A 19,450-nucleotide genomic window follows, 5' to 3' on the forward strand; every position below is an offset into this window, starting at 1 on the left:
TACATACTGACTGGATTCAAGATTCAAGATTCAAGATCTTTATTGTCACTCCGTAGTACAAGTATCACGTGTGAAATTCTTGTGCTGTAGGCTCCGTTACAACATAGTGCAGTATAACAGTGCAAAAACAGGGCATATAGATGCAAGCAATAACAGTAAACTTTTCTTTTTCTTTTCTAGCGTAGACACCTTAAAACATAAATAAACATTCTGTTTGCACAGGTGCAAATAACATAGGCATAATTATCATATGTAATGGTAGCAGCTGCTACATGATTGTTTATTCGTGTGTGTTAAGGAGTCTCGTGGCCTGCGGGAAGAAACTGTCCCTCAGGCGATTTGTTCGTGGTTTTGGAACCCTGTATCTCCTCCCTGAGGGTAACAGGGAGAACAGGCTGTTGTGTGGGTGGTATGTGTCCTTGATGATCTTCAGGGACCTCCTGAGGCACCGCTGATTGTACAGTTCCTGCAGTTCTGGTAGCTCACATCCTGTTACGTGCTGGGCCGCGCGCCTCACTCTTCTTAGTGCCCTGCGGTCCATGGTGGTACAGTTCCCATACCAGGTGGTGAAGCAGCCAGTCAGCAGGCTTTCAATGATGCCTCTGTAGAAGTCCCTGAGGATTTTTGGCCTTAGCCCAAATTTCTTCAGGCGTCTGAGTCCGTGTAGTCGCTGTTGGGCCTTTTTGACAACAGTGTCGGTGTGGCTGGCCCATGTCAGGTCCTGGTGGATGTTGACTCCCAGGTCCTTGAAGCTGTCCACCTTTTCCACCACTGTGCCATTGATGGTGATTGGGGGGTGTGCGCCCCCCCCCCCCCCTCCTGTAGTCTACAATGATCTCCTTGGTCTTGGAGACATTTAGAGAGAGGTGGTTGTCCTGGCACCATTGTTCCAGGGCCTCCACCTCCTTTCTGTAGGCCGTCTCATCGCTCCTGGAGATCAGCCCCACGACTGCTGTGTCGTCTGCAAACTTCACAATGGTGTTCGAGGTTTGAGTCGCCACGCAGTCGTGGGTGTAGAGGTCGTACCAGAAGGGGCTGGAGACGTATCCCTGGGGCACTCCTATGCTGATGGTCAGTGGGGAGGAGGTGAGGTTGCCCACTCTCACCACCTGGCGGCGGTCTGTCAGAAAGTCCAGGATCCAGTCACACATTGCTGTGTTTAGTCCCAGGACCTTGAGCTTGTGCTGTGACACAGTGAGCTATCTCTACAGCTAGCTCTACAGAAGAGGAAAAAAGCACGCCTACAAAACTGCCGTTGATCACCTGGAAGACCTTCTGCCCCTGTGCAGATACGGTAACCCTGGGGAAAGCCTGGATGTTAAAGAAGATGTTGTGACAGCGGCTAGGCGGTACATGGTGTCACTGTATGAGAGGAGTGACTTCAGTGGTAATTTGGATGCACTGCGAGCCCATCTCTTTGGCAATATCAAAGGAAACATGCGTTGCCTTCCACCTACCGAAGATGCCTTCGTTCCAGTTACACCTTCGCCGAGCCCTGCATCAGTTGGCTGTATGCAAGCGAGCACACATGTCTCAACCAACCTACCCTGTTGCCATTGACTTCGGCAGAGAGCTTGTCAGTGGTAAGCTGATGGCAACCATGATGCTGAAGGAGGCAAAACCTGCAGAATTCAAACACACGAAATACTGTCACTGCAAGAAAAGCATGTGTGCCCGAGGATGCTCTTGTGTGAGAGCCAATGTCAAGTGTGTCATCGCATGTCTCTGCACTGGGGACCCCAACAAATGTTCAAGGATTGAACTCACACTTGAAGACAGTGACAGTGATTGAGTTATTTCTCACACTTGAAGACAGTGACAGTGATTGAGTTATTGTGTTCATTGCAAAGTTAATTTTGTTATATTATAAACCTTGTTGCCAGTCTTTTTTCTTGTGTTCTTGTGTTGTGTTCAATAATTTTGTTCAGCTAATGTTTAATTTAATGTTTTCTAGATACTGGTCACAATCTATCCAAATTAAGCTGTATAACAATAATTGTTTTGTTGGCTTGTCATCCAGTGTACATTTTGTGATTAAAATCATTTTGTTGTTTTGAATTTCTTGTGTTACAAGTATTGTCTTTGGGGTACAGGGTTTTGTTAAAACTAAAAACATGTCTCGAGGAATTTCGAGCATAAAGGTAATACAATCACCACAGATCCATTGATTCTGAGTTGATTTTAATCATCTTTAGTGTGGAATGACTATAATATCTGCTGAAAAGAATGACACATTGGCTGATGTCATATTTCAGGATATAATTGCTTACTAACAAAGTAAAGATGAAAATAATGGAGAAAATTCAAAAAACGAGTGCTTTTTTGTAATAGAAAATGGCTATAAATCATTTAGAAAGGTTTTCTAAGTGTATTTCTTAACTTGGTGTTGTCAACACACATGTTCTGTGTACCTGGGATGAATTTATTGACAGCCTACGCAACCCACTGAGGACTTTGAGGAAAAAAAACTCTTTCACATTTTTCGGTCAAAAAATAAAGGCTTCATATCCAAAAATGGCCACAACTTTTTTTCGCGAGGTTTCCGGCAGAGCAGACCTCTCATTCAGTGGACCTTAATGTCCAAATGAATAGATAAAAGACAAACAAAAAGTATAGCATGCCATGTCAGGTCCTCTCAAATTTTGGGTGACTGGATCCCTGACTATAATAAGTACTGCAACTTCTTTTTAAATCACAACACGTTTTGCAACACATCCAGAATAAAACAATTTGGTAAGTGCATTATAGAAGAGACTGAGACACCGTCAATATGTAGTTAGACAGGAAAACTCGAGGAAACGTGTTTGGTCTTTGAAGTCTATGTGGGCTTACTCGTTGCCTGCAGCCCTTGGCATAGATAGCCCCAAAGTTACCCTCAGGCTCTTCTAAATTTCGTGTCAACACTACAGTTGTAAGAGCCCTCTCATCGACCATAGGATTTTCGTTAGACAATCTGTGTTGGGCTAAACTCACCTTCTTTCTGCACTTTGAAGTCACAGGTAGGGTCAGGTGAAGTCACAGGTAGGGTCAGGTGAAGTCACAGGTAGGGTCAGGTGAAGTCACAGGTAGGGTCAGGTGAAGTCACAGGTAGGGTCAGGTGGGGCAAAATAATTATATCGGAAGCCTAGTTGCCGAAAAAAAGTGAGCGGTGGTGGTCTGTCTAAATGCATTGTAGAATGTATGTACAAGACAAAATGATGCCAGTGCGCTCTGTGTGTGTGTGTGTGTGTGTGCGCATACGTCTGGACTCTGTTTCCAGGCAACTCGGTGATTCTCGTCAAACTTTGTCTTAAAAAAAAGAACAACAGCTCACTTTTTTCTGCAACTAGGCTTCCGATATAATTAGTTTGCCCCATCTGACCCTACCTGTGACTTCAAAGTGCCGAAATAAGGTGAGTTTAATGCTCAACACAGATTGTCTAACGAAAATCCTATGGTCGATGAGAGGGCTCTTACAACTGTAGTGTTGACACGAAATTTAGAAGAGCCTGAGGGTAAGGCCCAAAGTGACCCTACTACTGTACTTCGTATGCTATAGCACACTCGTGGCAATAAGGGGGAATGGCTGTTCAAAACACTCTCCTACCTGTCTCTGATGTCTGATTGCAGATCTGAAGATATGATAGTCCTCCTACAGAAGCCAGTAATTTAGCCGGTGCTGTTAAAATGATACTGCTGCATGAAACAACCGTTTAAAAGCAGTCTTTCCACAGCCTGTGCTGAATTTACAGCAGGGTGTGTTTGATCTTACTAACATGGTGCACCTCTTGCACCCGGCGAGCAAACAACACATGCAGCTGACGGCTGTCAGTGATCAACGCAAATCCAGCGCACCTGGGAAGCAAAACATGTCATGAAATACTCAAACTCCCAAGGTTCCTGTCGGCACTAGGAAGCTTCTCGGTAACGCTTTAGAATACAGCCCGCAAATAAGCATGTAGTTATAGTATAACAACGGGGTTTAGGGCTGTAGTTATAGTCTAACTACGGGGTTTAAGGAGTGAATTATAAGATCTGTACTTATAGTCTAACTACGGGGTTTAAGGAGTGTAGTTATAGTATAACAACGGGGTTTAAGGAGTGTAGTTATGGTATAACAACGGGGTTTAAGGAGTGTAGTTAGAGTATAACAACGGGGTTTAAGGAGTGTAGTTAGAGTATAACAACGGGGTTTAAGGAGTGTAGTTAGAGTAGGCTATAACTACGGGGTTTAAGGAGTGAAAAAATACTTTAACTAGAGGGTAACAAGATCTGTACTTATAGTCTAACTACGGGGTCGCGGGCTGTATTATGAAGCAGGGGACAAATGTTTGTACTTATAGGCAAATTACGGGGTACCACACTGTACTTACAGGGTAACTACGGGGTTTAAGGAGTGTAGTTAGAGTATAACAACGGGGTTTAAGGAGTGTAGTTAGAGTATAACAACGGGGTTTAAGGAGTGTAGTTAGAGTATAACAACGGGGTTTAACAACGGGGTTTAAGGAGTGTAGTTAGAGTATAACTACACTCCTTAAACCCCGTTGTTATACTCTAACTACACTCCTTAAACCCTGTTGTTATACTCTAACTACACTCCTTAAACCCCGTTGTTAGACTATAACTACACTCCTTAAACCCTGTTGTTATACTCTAACTACACTCCTTAAACCCTGTTGTTATACTCTAACTACACTCCTTAAACCCCGTTGTTAGACTATAACTACACTCCTTAAACCCTGTTGTTATACTCTAACTACACTCCTTAAACCCCGTTGTTATACTCTAACTACACTCCTTAAACCCCGTTGTTATACTCTAACTAGACTCCTTAAACCCCGTTGTTATACTCTAACTACACTCCTTAAACCCCGTTGTTATACTCTAACTACACTCCTTAAACCCCGTTGTTATACTCTAACTACACTCCTTAAACCCCGTTGTTATACTCTAACTAGACTCCTTAAACCCCGTTGTTAGACTATAACTACACTCCTTAAACCCCGTTGTTATACTCTAACTACACTCCTTAAACCCCGTTGTTATACTCTAACTAGACTCCTTAAACCCCGTTGTTATACTCTAACTACACTCCTTAAACCCCGTTGTTATACTCTAACTACACTCCTTAAACCCCGTTGTTATACTCTAACTACACTCCTTAAACCCCGTTGTTATACTCTAACTACACTCCTTAAACCCCGTTGTTATACTCTAACTACACTCCTTAAACCCCGTAGTTACCCTGTAAGTACAGTGTGGTACCCCGTAATTAGCCTATAAGTACAAACATTTGTCCCCTGCTTCATAATACAGCCCGCGACCCCGTAGTTAGACTATAAGTACAGATCTTGTTACCCTCTAGTTAAAGTATTTTTTCACTCCTTAAACCCCGTAGTTAGACTATAACTACACTCCTTAAACCCCATAGTTATACTCTAACTACACTCCTTAAACCCCGTTGTTATACTATAACTACATGCTTATTTGCGGGCTGTATTCTAAAGCGTTACCAGCTTCTCCTCTCCTAAATACGGCACATGCTGTGGAAAGACTGCTTTGATGATAACTTCCTCTCGCCAAATGTTAATGTGCTGAAGTACAGACTGTCTCTCTGGAGCATTCACAGACTGTGGACGAGACAGTCTTTCAGACAGCCTGAAAGACTAAAGCCCAGTTTACACCAAAGATTCACGAGACCAGTTGAAAGTTGCAACCAGCCCCTGGGACTTGACAGAGATAAGACGGGCCAGTTTACACCGCTGCAACTTCTCCCTGCAAAGGTCTAAAACGGTTTCGTCTGGTGCGATTCGTCATTGGTGTAAACTGGGCATAACAGGTACTGAACCACCTCTGACAGCCATGTTTTCTGTGTTTGAATGTGTGTGTGTAGGTTGTCGTTGTGTATCGGAGATCAGCCGGGCCCTGGTCAGGAGAGTGGAGGTCACAGGCTCCAGACTGTGACAGAAGAATGTGCTGCTCTGACCTCACATCACTCATCAACTCTGGCCTGAGACCACATCTGCTTTGGCTATTCACTTATCAGGGTCCAAACCCATTGTTAGGATTCTTCTTTTTCTGCATGAGAATGACTTGCAGCCTGGTGCACCAGCTGAACCTAAGTTCTCTCTTAGGTTCAGCTGGTCTGAACCTAAGTTCTCTCTTAGGTTAGGGTGTAAAGTCCACACTAACTGCTACATTCAAACTAGTCAGTTTGACACTGAGACATGAGGTACATCTTATCTAACTACTAGACCTTACAGTAAGTAACGCATAAACTCTGACTTAAGAGAGACTTTACGCTCAGACTAGGCTACATTTGAACCTGGGAGACCACAAGTCCCACAGCAGCAATAGCCACTCACAGACGGATCGTCCAGGTGCTGGAACTATAACAAGCAACCTGGCATTTTGTCTGATAACTCAACCATAAGACCTCCAAAAACAAATATGTGTCTCATCAATGATCAGCTGGGTACCAGCAATCCTAATCTTTGGGACTGGAAGTGGATATTAGAAGGATTATCAGCAATAGGAAAGAAGACAGTGTTTCAACAACTTTAGGCTTTATTTCTTGAATAAATTAAGTCAATAAATACATAAATAAATAAATACATGTCGATTATATGAATGTCCTGGAGTACTCATTTTAGATTAAGTTTCCACTTGCTAGCCACTACTTTCAGAGCAGGTCTTCTATTCGCCCCAGAATACTTGAGGTTAGCCCTCTGGTTGGGGAGCTCAAACAGCAGTGCGGTACATAGTCATCTCATCAGAATACAAAAGCCAACATGTTGACACAGATACAGTACCACACAGTACCACAGGGAGGACATTTTAGCTCAATGCCGGAAATAAGGTCTGTGGTTAACAAAAGTTTATGAAACGGCGAACTTTGTGTTCAGCAAGACAATCCTCACAGATGAGGACCACTTTCATGACTTTTGAAGCATTTTCTGAAAATCACGTTTTTTATTTATTTATTAAGAATTGGATTTATGCTTCAAAAATCATAAAAGTGGTCCTCATTTGTGAAGATGATCCTGTTGAACACAACGTTGGCCGTTTCATTCACTTGTGTTCACCACAGACCTTATTTCAGGCATTTAACCAAAATCCCCAAACAAAAACCCCATTGACTTTGAGACGAGGGAACTGGAAGTGCTAACATCCAGGTCTTCCAGACTCATTCCTGCAGTACTCTATATGAACACTAGTTCAGCCACACACTAAACATCTGATCCCCTGATGAACACTATGTTAGTTCAGCCACACACTAAACATCTGATCCCCTGATGAACACTATGTTAGTTCAGCCACACACTAAACATCTGATCGATGAACACTATGTTAGTTCAGCCACACACTAAACATCTGATCGATGAACACTATGTTAGTTCAGCCACACACTAAACATCTGATCGATGAACACTATGTTAGTTCAGCCACACTAAACATCTGATCGATGAACACTATGTTAGTTCAGCCACACACTAAACATCTGATCGATGAACACTATGTTAGTTCAGCCACACACTAAACATCTGATCGATGAACACTATGTTAGTTCAGCCACACACTAAACATCTGATCGATGAACACTATGTTAGTTCAGCCACACATTACACATCATCTGATCCCCTGATGCACTAGGATGCACATTTGACAAAGGCAGAGGAAATGACAGACAGGGTTGACAATGAGCTTGCACAGCAGTAGAAACAGGGGGGGAGGGAGGGAGGGAGGGGTGAGACGTCTTCACAAAAACACAGAGGACAGGTCCTGCTTAGCTACTTTGGTTTCCTTCTTGTCTAAGGTCTGGCCTCCCATTGGAGAAGAGTAGTAAGGTGGGCGGGTCGATGAAGTGGATGGAGGTGTAGGACTGGCTAGCCCCTGGACTCCAGAGAACTGGATGTGGAGAAGGAGGGAGGGAGAGGAGAGAGAGAGAGAGAGAGAGAGAGAGAGAGAGAGAGAGAGAGAGAGAGAGAGAGAGAGAGAGAGAGATGCAGCAAATTGAATTTGTTTTTTATACATTAACCCAGTTTCTGAAATGAACTTTGTTGCTAACTAAGAACAAATAACTGCTAGGGCTGTCAATCTTCTTCTGTAATCCAATTCGATTTTCAGTGGCTTTATTATTTTAATATTTGTTTGTTTTTTATGTTTTTAAATTTTTAATTCATAAAATTTAAAAACTTTAACTGATAAAAAAAGTGTTGTTTGTTTGTTTGTTTCAGTCCAGGTGAAATGTTATGTCTCTCCTGATTCTAAACATAGTTGAATCACTTGGTTTGACCAAGTAAAACTATTTTTATAAGCATTTTATGAAATGTAGATGGAAAAATGAATGGCGGATAAAATCCCTTGGTTTGTATGCTGAATGCAGAAGAGGATGTGACTTTGGTGCTGCTATGCTACATATGCTAAGCTACATATATGTTACAATTAAATCCCTACACGGAACTTTTAAACTGGTTATGAAATACTGGAACGTGCCTCTATGAGCAAATGAGACAATCAGCGAGGGGATTGGATATTTCCATATGCCTGTAGTAGGCTGTAGTAGGCTGTAGTAGGCTGTAGTAGGCTGTAGCGGAGGAGAGCAGCCGGGCAGTTAAGCCTTTCCAGTGCCAGTCGCTAGGAAACCCGCGGCTGCAGCCTAGTAGCCCTGGTCAGCTTCCAGGTATGAATGTTTGTGAATGTGAACAGAACAGTACTGTTCTGTACAGAACAGTACAGAACAGTACAATACTGTTCTGTACTGTATAGAACAGTACAGTACAGAACAGTATTGTTCTGTACAGTACAGAACAATACTGTTCTGTTCTGTACTGTTCTGTACAGAACAGTACAGAACAGTACAGTACTGTTCTGTACAGAACAGTACAGAACAGTACAATACTGTTCTGTACTGTACAGAACAATACTGTACTGTTCTGTACAGTACAGAACAGTACTGTTCTGTACTGTTCTGTACAGAACAGTACAGAACAGTACTGTACTGTTCTGTACTGTTCTGTACAGTCAACCTAGTGACATCATCTAGCAGAGCCCTAGTTGGAGAAAAGCTGAAATGTTGTTCATCTTTAGCAAATCTAGATAAATGTCAGATTTGAAAGCAGTGTCCTGTCTTGTCTGAGGTGTAAATGTCAGATTTGAAAGCAGTGTTCTGTCTTGTCTGAGGTGTAAATGTCAGATTTGAAAGCAGTGTTCTGTCTTGTCTGAGGTGTAAATGTCAGATTTGAAAGCAGTGTCCTGTCTTGTCTGAGGTGAAATGCAAATGAACTAGAGTCACATGATCAGATGTTTCATGTCCTCTTTAAAGTAATCTATTTGAGAAGTTTTGACTGTACCACCAATTTAAACTGTAACTGTAATGGAATACAATGACTTGTATTTGGTATTTTAAATACAGGTATTCTGTTACTCCCCCACCCTGATGAAGAGTTGGGTGAGGGTGAGATGAATGAGGAGTCTCACGAGTAGCTGGTGTGCTGCTGGCGTCTGCGGGCGCTCCTCATCTTCTCAAAGCGAGCCTCCATCTCCTCCAGGACCTTTGGGGTGTAGCGGACCACCAGCTTGACCGAGCTCTGGGCAGCTTTCAGCAGCTCCACCGCCTTCTCATGGTGCTCCCCCTCCACACTCTGCAGCCAAGCCAACACAGACACAGTTACAGAAACAGCCTTGTCATGGTACTCCTCATCCACACTCTGCAGCCAAGCCAACACAGACACAGTTACAGAAACAGCCTTCTCATGGTGCTGCTCATCCACACTGCAGCCAAGCCAGCACAGACACAGTTACAGAAACAGCCTTGTCATGGTACTCCTCATCCACACTCTGCAGCCAAGCCAGCACAGACACAGTTACAGAAACAGCCTTGTCATGGTGCTCCCCCTCCACACTCTGCAGCCAAGCCAACACAGACACAGTTACAGAAACAGCCTTCTCATGGTGCTGCTCATCCACACTGCAGCCAAGCCAACACAGACACAGTTACAGAAACAGCCTTGTCATGGTGCTCCCCCTCCACACTCTGCAGCCAAGCCAACACAGACACAGTTACAGAAACAGCCTTGTCATGGTGCTCCCCCTCCACACTCTGCAGCCAAGCCAACACAGACACAGTTACAGAAACAGCCTTGTCATGGTGCTGCTCATCCACACTCTGCAGCCAAGCCAGCACAGACACAGTTACAGAAACAGCCTTGTCATGGTGCTCCTCATCCACACTGCAGCCAAGCCAGCACAGACACAGTTACAGAAACAGCCTTCTCATGGTGCTGCTCATCCACACTGCAGCCAAGCCAGCACAGACACAGTTACAGAAACAGCCTTGTCATGGTGCTCCCCCTCCACACTCTGCAGCCAAGCCAACACAGACACAGTTAAGCCGTTTTCACACATGCGCTTTTTACAGGTAAATGACCGGAAAGCGGTCTAATGCCTTCATGTGTGAAAGTTGTTTTCCGGTATAAGCGCGACCCCGTTATCGCGGACATTTCACCAGTTCCTAGGTTGTCAGAAGAGCGGTATGGCTGCTTCATGTGTGGGCGTGCTCCCCCCCCCCCCCCCCCCTCTGCTCGCACTCTGGCCAGAGTCCTTCAGTCCAGCCTGACAGGGACACAGACAGCGAAAATGGCAGCGGCTCGAGTCTTGCAAGCCGCCCAATGCTTGTTGAGAAAGCAAATGCACGAAGCGAAATGTGGAAGTATTTTGCTTACGTTGCTGACAGCGAAGGCAAGCCCCTGGACACATCAAACGAAGCCAGTCTGTAAAAAGTGCTTCAACGGGACGCAGGTGAACGGATAAACATCGAACCAGCCAGGCTATTTCTCTCCGACAGGGATCCCTACTTCTTCAAAGATTTCAGTTCAAAGACTGGTTAGCGAATGTGAAGGATACAACATACATGCCCTCTTAAGTCAAACGAGTGTGATTTATTGTGTGACAAGCAAACTTATTTCACCATCGGAGTTTTGCCGACCCCCAAAATAAGGAGGATTCCCCATCCAAGTGCACATGTCACTCCCCACCCGCTCTGCAGTAACCCCCCCCCCCCTCAAATACAGGCAATTTTGCTGCTATATTCACACATGTGAGCGCTCGGGTGTGAAGGGAAATTCCGGGAAATGGCCGATATTGATTTACAGGCAATGTTCCTGTACGCATGTGTGAAAACGGCTTTACAGAAACAGCCTTGTCATGGTGCTCCCCCTCCACACTCTGCAGCCAAGCCAACACAGACACAGTTACAGAAACAGCCTTGTCATGGTGCTCCCCCTCCACACTCTGCAGCCAAGCCAACACAGACACAGCCAGAGCTTCTTACCACTCCATTGACAGACAGCAGTTGGTCTCCTCTCTTTAGGCCCCCCTGGCGATCGGCCACACCCCCGGGGATAACCCTGGATATGTAGATGGGGGAGTTCTGCTCCTTGCCCCCCATGATGTTGAAGCCCAGCCCCTCCTCTGTCTTGGGCAGCTCCACTACGCGTGGGTGGGCGTGACCCTCGCTGGCTGCAAAGGCTGCCACCGTGGCCTGGCCAGGGAGGAAAGCATAATGTCCAGTCATGTCCAGGTCAATCAAAGGACAATGTAATCTACTGCCCTGTTCCCCTCATGTTGGCTTCACCATAGATATAATCTCTCAAGACAGACTTTCAATTTGCATCGAACATCTGTCGGCAAGTTCCGTGAAAAGCCGGATAACAGAGCTCATAGGGGGGCGGGCTCGCGTGCTACTTTACCCAATCAAAATGGAGTGGATGTGACCGACAGTCAACCGGTGTGTCGTAAAACTTTAAAACCATTTTCAGTGTGTAGCAGCAAGCTAGCATTGTTGTTGTTGTTGTTGTTGTTGTTTCACACCGGCAGAGGAATTTGAGGGACACACACAGGGAGTGGAAAGGAAATCCATAAATGGTCAGAGCCGGTCGGTCTGACCCCATGGGACTAGGCCGGAGCTAATGGCAGAGTTTGCAGGGAGCGGAAATTTCTCGCGAAACCCCTCGAGTTCCGGTTATTCAGGCATTCAAACGAGCCTGTCCCCAGCCTGCCCCCAGCCTGTCCCCAGCCTGTCCCCAGCCTGCCCCCAGCCTGCCCCCAGCCTGCCCCCAGCCTGTCCCCAGCCTGCCCCAGCCTGCCCCCAGCCTGCCCCCAGCCTGTCCCCAGCCTGCCCCCAGCCTGTCCCCAGCCTGCCCCCTCACAAGTTCCGTGAAAAGCCGGATAACAGAGCTCATAGGGGGCGGGCTCGCGTGCTACTTTACCCAATCAAAATGGAGTGGATGTGACCGACAGTCAACCGGTGTGTCGTAAAACTTTAAAACCATTTTCAGTGTGTAGCAGCAAGCTAGCATTGTTGTTGTTGTTGTTGTTGTTGTTGTTTCACACCGGCAGAGGAATTTGAGGGACGCACACAGGGAGCGGAAAGGAAATCCATAAATGGTCAGAGCCGGTCGGTCTGACCCCATGGGACTAGGCCGGAGCTAATGGCAGAGTTTGCAGGGAGCGGAAATTTCTCGCGAAACCCCTCGAGTTCCGGTTATTCAGGCATTCAAACGAGCCTGTCCCCAGCCTGCCCCCAGCCTGTCCCCAGCCTGCCCCCAGCCTGCCCCCAGCCTGTCCCCAGCCTGCCCCAGCCTGCCCCCAGCCTGCCCCCAGCCTGTCCCCAGCCTGCCCCCAGCCTGTCCCCAGCCTGCCCCCAGCCTGTCCCCAGCCTGCCCCCAGCCTGCCCCAGCCTGCCCCCAGCCTGCCCCCAGCCTGTCCCCAGCCTGTCCCCAGCCTGCCCCCAGCCTGTCCCCAGCCTGCCCCAGCCTGCCCCCAGCCTGCCCCCAGCCTGTCCCCAGCCTGCCCCCAGCCTGTCCCCAGCCTGCCCCCAGATTCTGGGTTCCCAGATTGCCAGAGATGCTGCTGACTGGGAAGTCATTCACGGCTCCTCCTAGTGGTGATTACAAGTAGGACGTGGCTCAACCAGTAGCATTATGGCCAGGGGTGAATTAGTTAGTAGCCACCACAGTCATTCAGTCCTGTCCCTATACTCCATGTGCCGTGGGTCCAAACCCATAATAATGGACAGATACTCTCCATGGAGATTGGTCCAATTTCCATTGATAAAATCAGTTTAATCAGTTGTCAGCATTACATGTCAACCTAGCATTTTGGAACAAATTGTGGAACGTTAAGTCCAATAAAACAGAAGCACCAAAAAGATCATCTTAAAAAAGAAGAAATAAAGAAATTAGAAGAAATATTTAAGTAAGAAAGTTTTTTGGAGGCTCTGATATCTACCCCTCGCCATCAGAAATAAGACAATACTGATGTCAGCTGCAGTCCAAGAGAATAAAAATCATGTCTGCTGCAGTTGATCTATGCTCAGCATCAACAAGCTAGCTATGTTAAAGAAGGCTGCAGATGACGAGTCTAAACAGTGAAAAATTACGATGATATGAATTCTGAATTTCATATCACAAACATTAATATAAGCCTCAGAAGGTGGTGGGCTCTATTCCACAAATAAAAAGAGTTATTATTCTATAATAACATGACTTATTGTAAAGAATACATGGACAAAGGACATGCATCTCAGACAACAACATCAAGGATAGAAACACAATAAAGTCTGAGGGCTTGTTTCCATTGTGGTCCTTGGTCTCAAACAGGCAGCTCAAAACAACAAAGAACAAACATTCGTACATAAAAAGTTCAAACCTATAGGAATTAAAAACTGGTTAAAAAAAACATAAAAACCTCCAAAACTTCAAAACTGTATTTGAGCTCTAAGTCACATGCTTGGGGCTAATAACTCCAAAATGATTCTCCAAAATGATGCTGTGGTGTTTTGTTTGGGTGTGTAATACCTTTGCTGTTGCCTGTGCTCGCACCTCTGGTCCTCCTACGATGTCCAGAGTGTCGTAGAGCTGCTCATATACCTGAGGGAGCACATGGCAGACATGGACCACATACATACACATGATGTCAAAGCAGTTACACCATGTGAACAGGACAACCGGTCACATGGCCCGGGGACCAAGAGTTCAGGGAGGCCCTTCAGCCAGAGTCTGACAGATAGGGATGCACTGATCGATCTGCCATCGATCGTAATCGGCTGAATTTCAGCCTAAATATGAGATGGGAGAACTCTGATAATGCTTTTGATCTGCCGATCGTCAAAAAACCGATTGATGACGGAAAACACATTGAGGCATTTCTAGGCGGAGTTGTGGTCAATGGTCTCTAGGGCTGCTCTTACCCTCAGGCTCTTTCTATGTTCGTCTCAGGACTTCACGGTAGTAAGAGCCCTCTCATGGATCATGCTTTTTTCCTTGTGTGTTGAGCATTAAACTCACCTTCTTTCTGCACTTTGAAGTCACAGGTAGGGTCGGGTGAAGTCACAGGTAGGGTCAGGTGAAGTCACAGGTAGGGTCGGGTGAAGTCACAGGTAGGGTCAGGTGAAGTCACAGGTAGGGTCAGGTGAAGTCACAGGTAGGGTCAGGTGAAGTCACAGGTAGGGTCAGGTGAAGTCACAGGTAGGGTCAGGTGAAGTCACAGGTAGGGTCAGGTGAAGTCACAGGTAGGGTCAGGTGAAGTCACAGGTAGGGTCAGGTGAAGTCACAGGTAGGGTCAGGTGAAGTCACAGGTAGGGTCAGGTGAAGTCACAGGTAGGGTCGGGTGAAGTCACAGGTAGGGTCAGGTGAAGCCACAGGTAGGGTCGGGTGAAGTCACAGGTAGGGTCAGGTGAAGTCACAGGTAGGGTCAGGTGAAGCCACAGGTAGGGTCAGGTGAAGTCACAGGTAGGGTCAGGTGAAGTCACAGGTAGGGTCAGGTGAAGTCACAGGTAGGGTCAGGTGAAGTCACAGGTAGGGTCAGGTGAAGTCACAGGTAGGGTCAGGTGAAGTCACAGGTAGGGTCAGGTGAAGTCACAGGTAGGGTCGGGTGGGGCAAAATAATTATATCGGAAGCCTAGTTGCGGAAAAAAAGTGAGCGGTGGTGGTCTGTCTAAATGCATTGCAGAATGTATGTACAAGACAAAATGATGCCAGTGCGCTCTGTGTGTGTGTGTGTGTGTGTGTGTGTGTGCATGCGTCTAGACTCTGTTTCCAGGCAACTAGGTGATTCTCGTCAAACTTTGTCTTAAAAAAAAAGAACAGCCGCTCACTTTTCTCCGCAACTAGGCTTCCGATATAATTAGTTTGCCCCATCTGACCCTACCTGTGACTTCAAAGTGCAGAAATAAGGTGAGTTTAATGCCCAACAGATTGTCTATCGAAAAAGGCATGGTCCATGAGAGGGCTCTTACAACTGTAGTGTTGACACGAAATTTAGAAGAGCCTGAGGGTAAGGGCTGCTCAATATTTCATCCAATCATGGTTATTAGAGATTGATGATAGACAATCAAATTGCCATAATCTATTAATTGTCCATCATTTTAATTATTATTATTATTTTTGATAAAGAGACCTATTCCTAGTTAATGGCATTAATAATTTGGAGGGGAAAAAACTATTGATCATAATATATTATTGAATACAGCGGGCCTGTAGAAGAACAAGTGTAGATGATGCATTCATAAGAGAAAAGATGAAAGAGAGAGCGACCATGCATGGGTTCTGAAGCCGCCTCGTGCTGCTGAAACTCTTCATGACTTTTATCCTGCTGAATATGTTTTCAACTCTTGTTTTATTAGATAATAGCAGCTCCTGGGTGTTACATTGTCAAATCACAGTTGGTTCTATACATAGTACTCGGTACATCTTATTATGCATTATCATACATTTGTCAAGGGCATACATACAGTACATGATCCATTCTTCCCAATATTCAAAACATTTGTCGGGCTTAAGCCTTACTTTGAAAGTGAGTGACTCCATAGAATATACTTCACCTATAATTAGAGTACCGTAAATTCCGGACTATAAGCCGCACCGGTGTATAAGCCGCACCTGCAAAGTTGACAATTTTTTTCTTATATAAGCCGCACCGGACTATAAGCCGCGGGTGTTTTAATGGTATTTTTTTTTTTTTTTTTTTTTTTTTTTTATTGTGTTTTAATGTTTAATTACCATATGTTCATGCACAGAGGGGATTGTCGGGAAAGAGATGGCTGTTTGAGGAAGCTCCCATTTATTAACATTTCAACAAAACAACATAACACAACACCACCTGTGTTGTTATTTACAGTGCACACAGTGTCATACAGTGTCATACAGTGTGGTGAAAAGAGGGCAAGAGAGGAAATTAAAACAGAAGTGGATTTATAGTTAGAAAGAGTGCTAAAAAAGAGAGATTTTTTTTTTTTTTTTTTGAAAAAATCCATAGATAAGCCGCACCGTTATATAAGCCGCAGGGGCCAAAAAAGGCCAAAAAACGGGAAAAAAGGTGCGGCTTATAGTCCGGAATTTACGGTATACTATAGAATATACTTCACCTATAATTAGAGTATACTATAGAATATACTTCACCTATCACCTATCAAACTCATGAAAGTGGTCCTCATGTGTGAAGATTATCTCGCTGAACACTGGTTCGCGTTTGATTAAGCTTGCGTTGCCCAGAGACCTTATTTGAAGCATTGTGCCAAAAACCCATTCAAAAATCCCATAGGCAGAAACAGTGAAGAACCCAGAAGTCCGGGACTTCCGCGTTCCGACTACAAAAATACGTCATCCCTGCGGCTCTCTATTTGCAGACGTATTATTTGAAGTAAGTGTCCGTTTTGTTATAGTTATTTCCTTTTTTGTATTTCATGAGTATTTATTTGATTATATTACTTTGATAGTTAAAGTTGTTTTCCCTTGTTTGTTTGAATCCTTTGTTAATACTTTGTGTTTAGGCAAAATCATCTGCCACCAACATCCACAAGCACCAAGGGATCTGTTGAAATAAAAGCCCTTGCACTAGTTCCTCTGAGTCCTCCTTATTCTGACTGAAGCTACACCTGTAACCTACACCTTAGTAGTTTTTACAGTATGCAGAGAATATAGTAATCAAGTTGTATTAATTTGCCTCATTGTTTTGTAATTCTCTATTAAAGTAACTTCTAACCTGCTTCTGTAAAAGTCCAGTTTTTTCTAATCCAAATGTGTCTGATATATTCTGATATTCTTTACTGTATTACTGTGTTGTGTTGTCTCTGTTATGATCATGTCATTCCTACCTCTCTGATGGCAGCACAGAATTTACTCTGTAGGACTCTCTGCAGGGCCTGCAGTTTAGGAGGGGGAAGCTCACCGCTCCGCTGCAGCCGGTCAAGCAGCTCGATCACCCTGCACACATCTGACACAGACAACATGTCCTCTGTCACCCTGCACACATCTGACACAGACAACATGTCCTCTGTCACCCTGCACACATCTGACACAGACAACATGTCCTCTGTCACCCTGCACACATCTGACACAGACAACATGTCCTCTGTCTTCTCCAATCTCCAGCTGGTTTATCCAGCCATCCACACATACATATTCTGGACTGACTGCACAGTGTAACGTTAGGTAGGCTATAGCCTTAATTAGGAACCTTTAAAGCAGGACTAAACCCCCAAACACTTTGTTTCAGCTTTTAACCAATATATATGACTTTGGGGGTGGTGTGTGAAGAATTCTGGTCAAAATGTCCACATTTGAGACCAAACTGTTACCATTGTACCATTTGTATCATTTTCAGCAGCATAAGTTCCCTCTATGGGTTGAAACCTGCTTTTTTTGTGCCCTTTTTGTGACCTGTGGGGGCTGTGAAGAGGTGGATGGCAGCTGGGTAGAGGCTGTCCATGTGATGAGAGGCTCTTGGTTCTCTGGCTCCAGGGACTACAGATGTAAATTATCTGAAACTATAATCTGGTGCAAGGCATCTCTTTGTTCTTTACTCAGAATGATTCATGTACATGCACACTCCATGTCTCTGCCAAATAAACAGAATAAAATGTAAATAAAAATGGTACTGCCAGACGTCAGGAGACTATTCTGCCATGCATCATGATACATGAGTCAACATCACGTCATGTGATTTCTTTGATCTGGTGGAAGCATTTTTCACTGAAAGGTAAAACAACACAGATGGTTTATAGTGAGACTTAACTGATGTGAGTGATGTTTTACGTCTATGATGTGATGTGATGTAGTGATGTCTTACGTCTATGGAAAAATGAATGGGGAGGAAGTCACTTGCTCGGTTCCATGGGGAACATGCCCAATTGAACCTAACGACATAACGTCAGTGATTGACGGCTGCATGCAGTTTTGCGAGGTAACGTTGCATTTGCATGTCATGATGATGTAGGTTGACCAGCAAACTGACAGCTAACAGCCGCATCAGCCTACAGCGTTTTAGCACACAGGCAAATATTGTGACGTCACGGATCAACTGCGCTGTCTTTCCCATCATAATAGAAAACGGCTGCATGCCAATTTGCCAAATCCTTCTCCAAAGCTATACGACCCGGTACATACATAACACTGCAAGCAACACGCGTGTGCTGTGTTATAATGCTACATATGCTAGCTGTTTAGTGTTTTTTATGCTACATGCTAGCTGTTAAGCGATGCTATATTTATGCTATATGCTAGCTGTGAAGTGACGTTATCTTAATGCTACATGTATGCTAGCTGCGAAGTTACCTCTTTCTAGGCAGAGCGGCTCAGTCATGGCCGCCATGTCCGCCTCCTTGGCAGGGTGGTAATAGGAGGACATCATGCTGAGCTGAAGTCAACGCAGCAGACTAACAGATTAAACTCTGTGAGATCTGACAGACTAACAGATTAAACTCAATCCCTCCTGCTGTCAGTGGAGCGGTTTGTGATGACGGCTAGCTCAGCTCAGCTGTGGTCCTGTCCGCTGCCGTGCCGGGAAGAGGAGAGCCAGCCAGGAGCGTGACGTCACTCAAACGCCGAATCCCCAGTGTTCGATTCCAAGTCCGAGTCACCAAGAATACGAGTCAAGTCCGCATGAATCCAGATCAGGGTTCCAATTTTTAAACATCAAATTCAAGATCTTTCCACGACCAATTCCCTTCAATTCAAGGGCCCAAAACAGTTTGAGACATGGAAGGTTCATTACTGTTACACCGAGAACATTTTCTAATGAGAACAGCTTTACAGCAGCTCATGTCCTAACAATTCTGTTACACATTCAACTTACAGCATTTATAAATATAGCTATATATATGTATACACACAGTATATATATACACAGTATATATATATATACACAGTATATATATACACACATACACATCAAAATAACTTGAATTTTTATTCTTGCACAAAATCTATCAATTCAAATCAATGTAAAGGACCTGGGAACACACATGCCTGCCATGATATACAGTAGCTATCAATAGCTTATGGCACATTAAGGCCCATTAAAAACAATCTATCAATGAACAAGTCTGAGTCCTCGTCTCCAACTTCAGTCTGAATGCATCAAAGCTTGAGTACGTGTCCAAGTCGAGTCACAACTCCTGACTGGACTACAC

At 44.8% G+C, this 19,450-nt stretch overlaps 2 protein-coding genes across 2 annotated transcripts in view; one reads left to right on the forward strand and one right to left on the reverse strand.

The window, feature by feature from the left end:
- hao1 (hydroxyacid oxidase (glycolate oxidase) 1) overlaps positions 1 to 5,943 on the forward strand; it is a gene marked incomplete at both ends in the record, with an annotated part of 24,659 nt that extends 18,716 nt beyond the window's left edge. Inside the window, one exon of the mRNA XM_083649711.1 lies at positions 5,873 to 5,943. Coding sequence (XP_083505837.1) covers positions 5,873 to 5,943 — 71 coding nt within the window. The remainder of the gene's footprint in view (positions 1 to 5,872) is intronic.
- Positions 5,944 to 6,709: 766 nt separating this feature from the next.
- On the reverse strand, positions 6,710 to 18,795 carry lin7b (lin-7 homolog B (C. elegans)). The gene is made up of 6 exons (XM_083649713.1): positions 18,594 to 18,795; positions 17,135 to 17,253; positions 13,839 to 13,910; positions 11,312 to 11,521; positions 9,460 to 9,623; positions 6,710 to 7,887 (listed from the first exon to the last, which is right to left on the reverse strand). The coding sequence occupies exons 1-6, from the start codon at positions 18,667 to 18,669 to the stop codon at positions 7,866 to 7,868; spliced, it is 663 nt and encodes a 220-aa protein (XP_083505839.1). The 5' UTR covers positions 18,670 to 18,795; the 3' UTR covers positions 6,710 to 7,865.
- Positions 18,796 to 19,450: the final 655 nt, after the last annotated feature.

Source organism: Poromitra crassiceps (genome assembly GCF_964638095.1).
Source record: "Poromitra crassiceps genome assembly, chromosome: 13".
Lineage (NCBI taxonomy): Eukaryota > Metazoa > Chordata > Actinopteri > Beryciformes > Melamphaidae > Poromitra > Poromitra crassiceps.

Coding starts and splice junctions, on each gene's coding strand:
- lin7b (XM_083649713.1), bottom strand. CDS start 18,669: ATGATGTCCTCCTATTACCACCCTGCCAAGGAGGCGGACATGGCGGCC. Junction 13,911..17,134: donor TCTGTGCTGCCATCAGAGAG/GTAGGAATGACA, acceptor GTGCTCCCTCAG/GTATATGAGCAGCTCTACGA. Junction 7,888..9,459: donor CAGCAGCACACCAGCTACTC/GTGAGACTCCTC, acceptor CTCCACATCCAG/TTCTCTGGAGTCCAGGGGCT.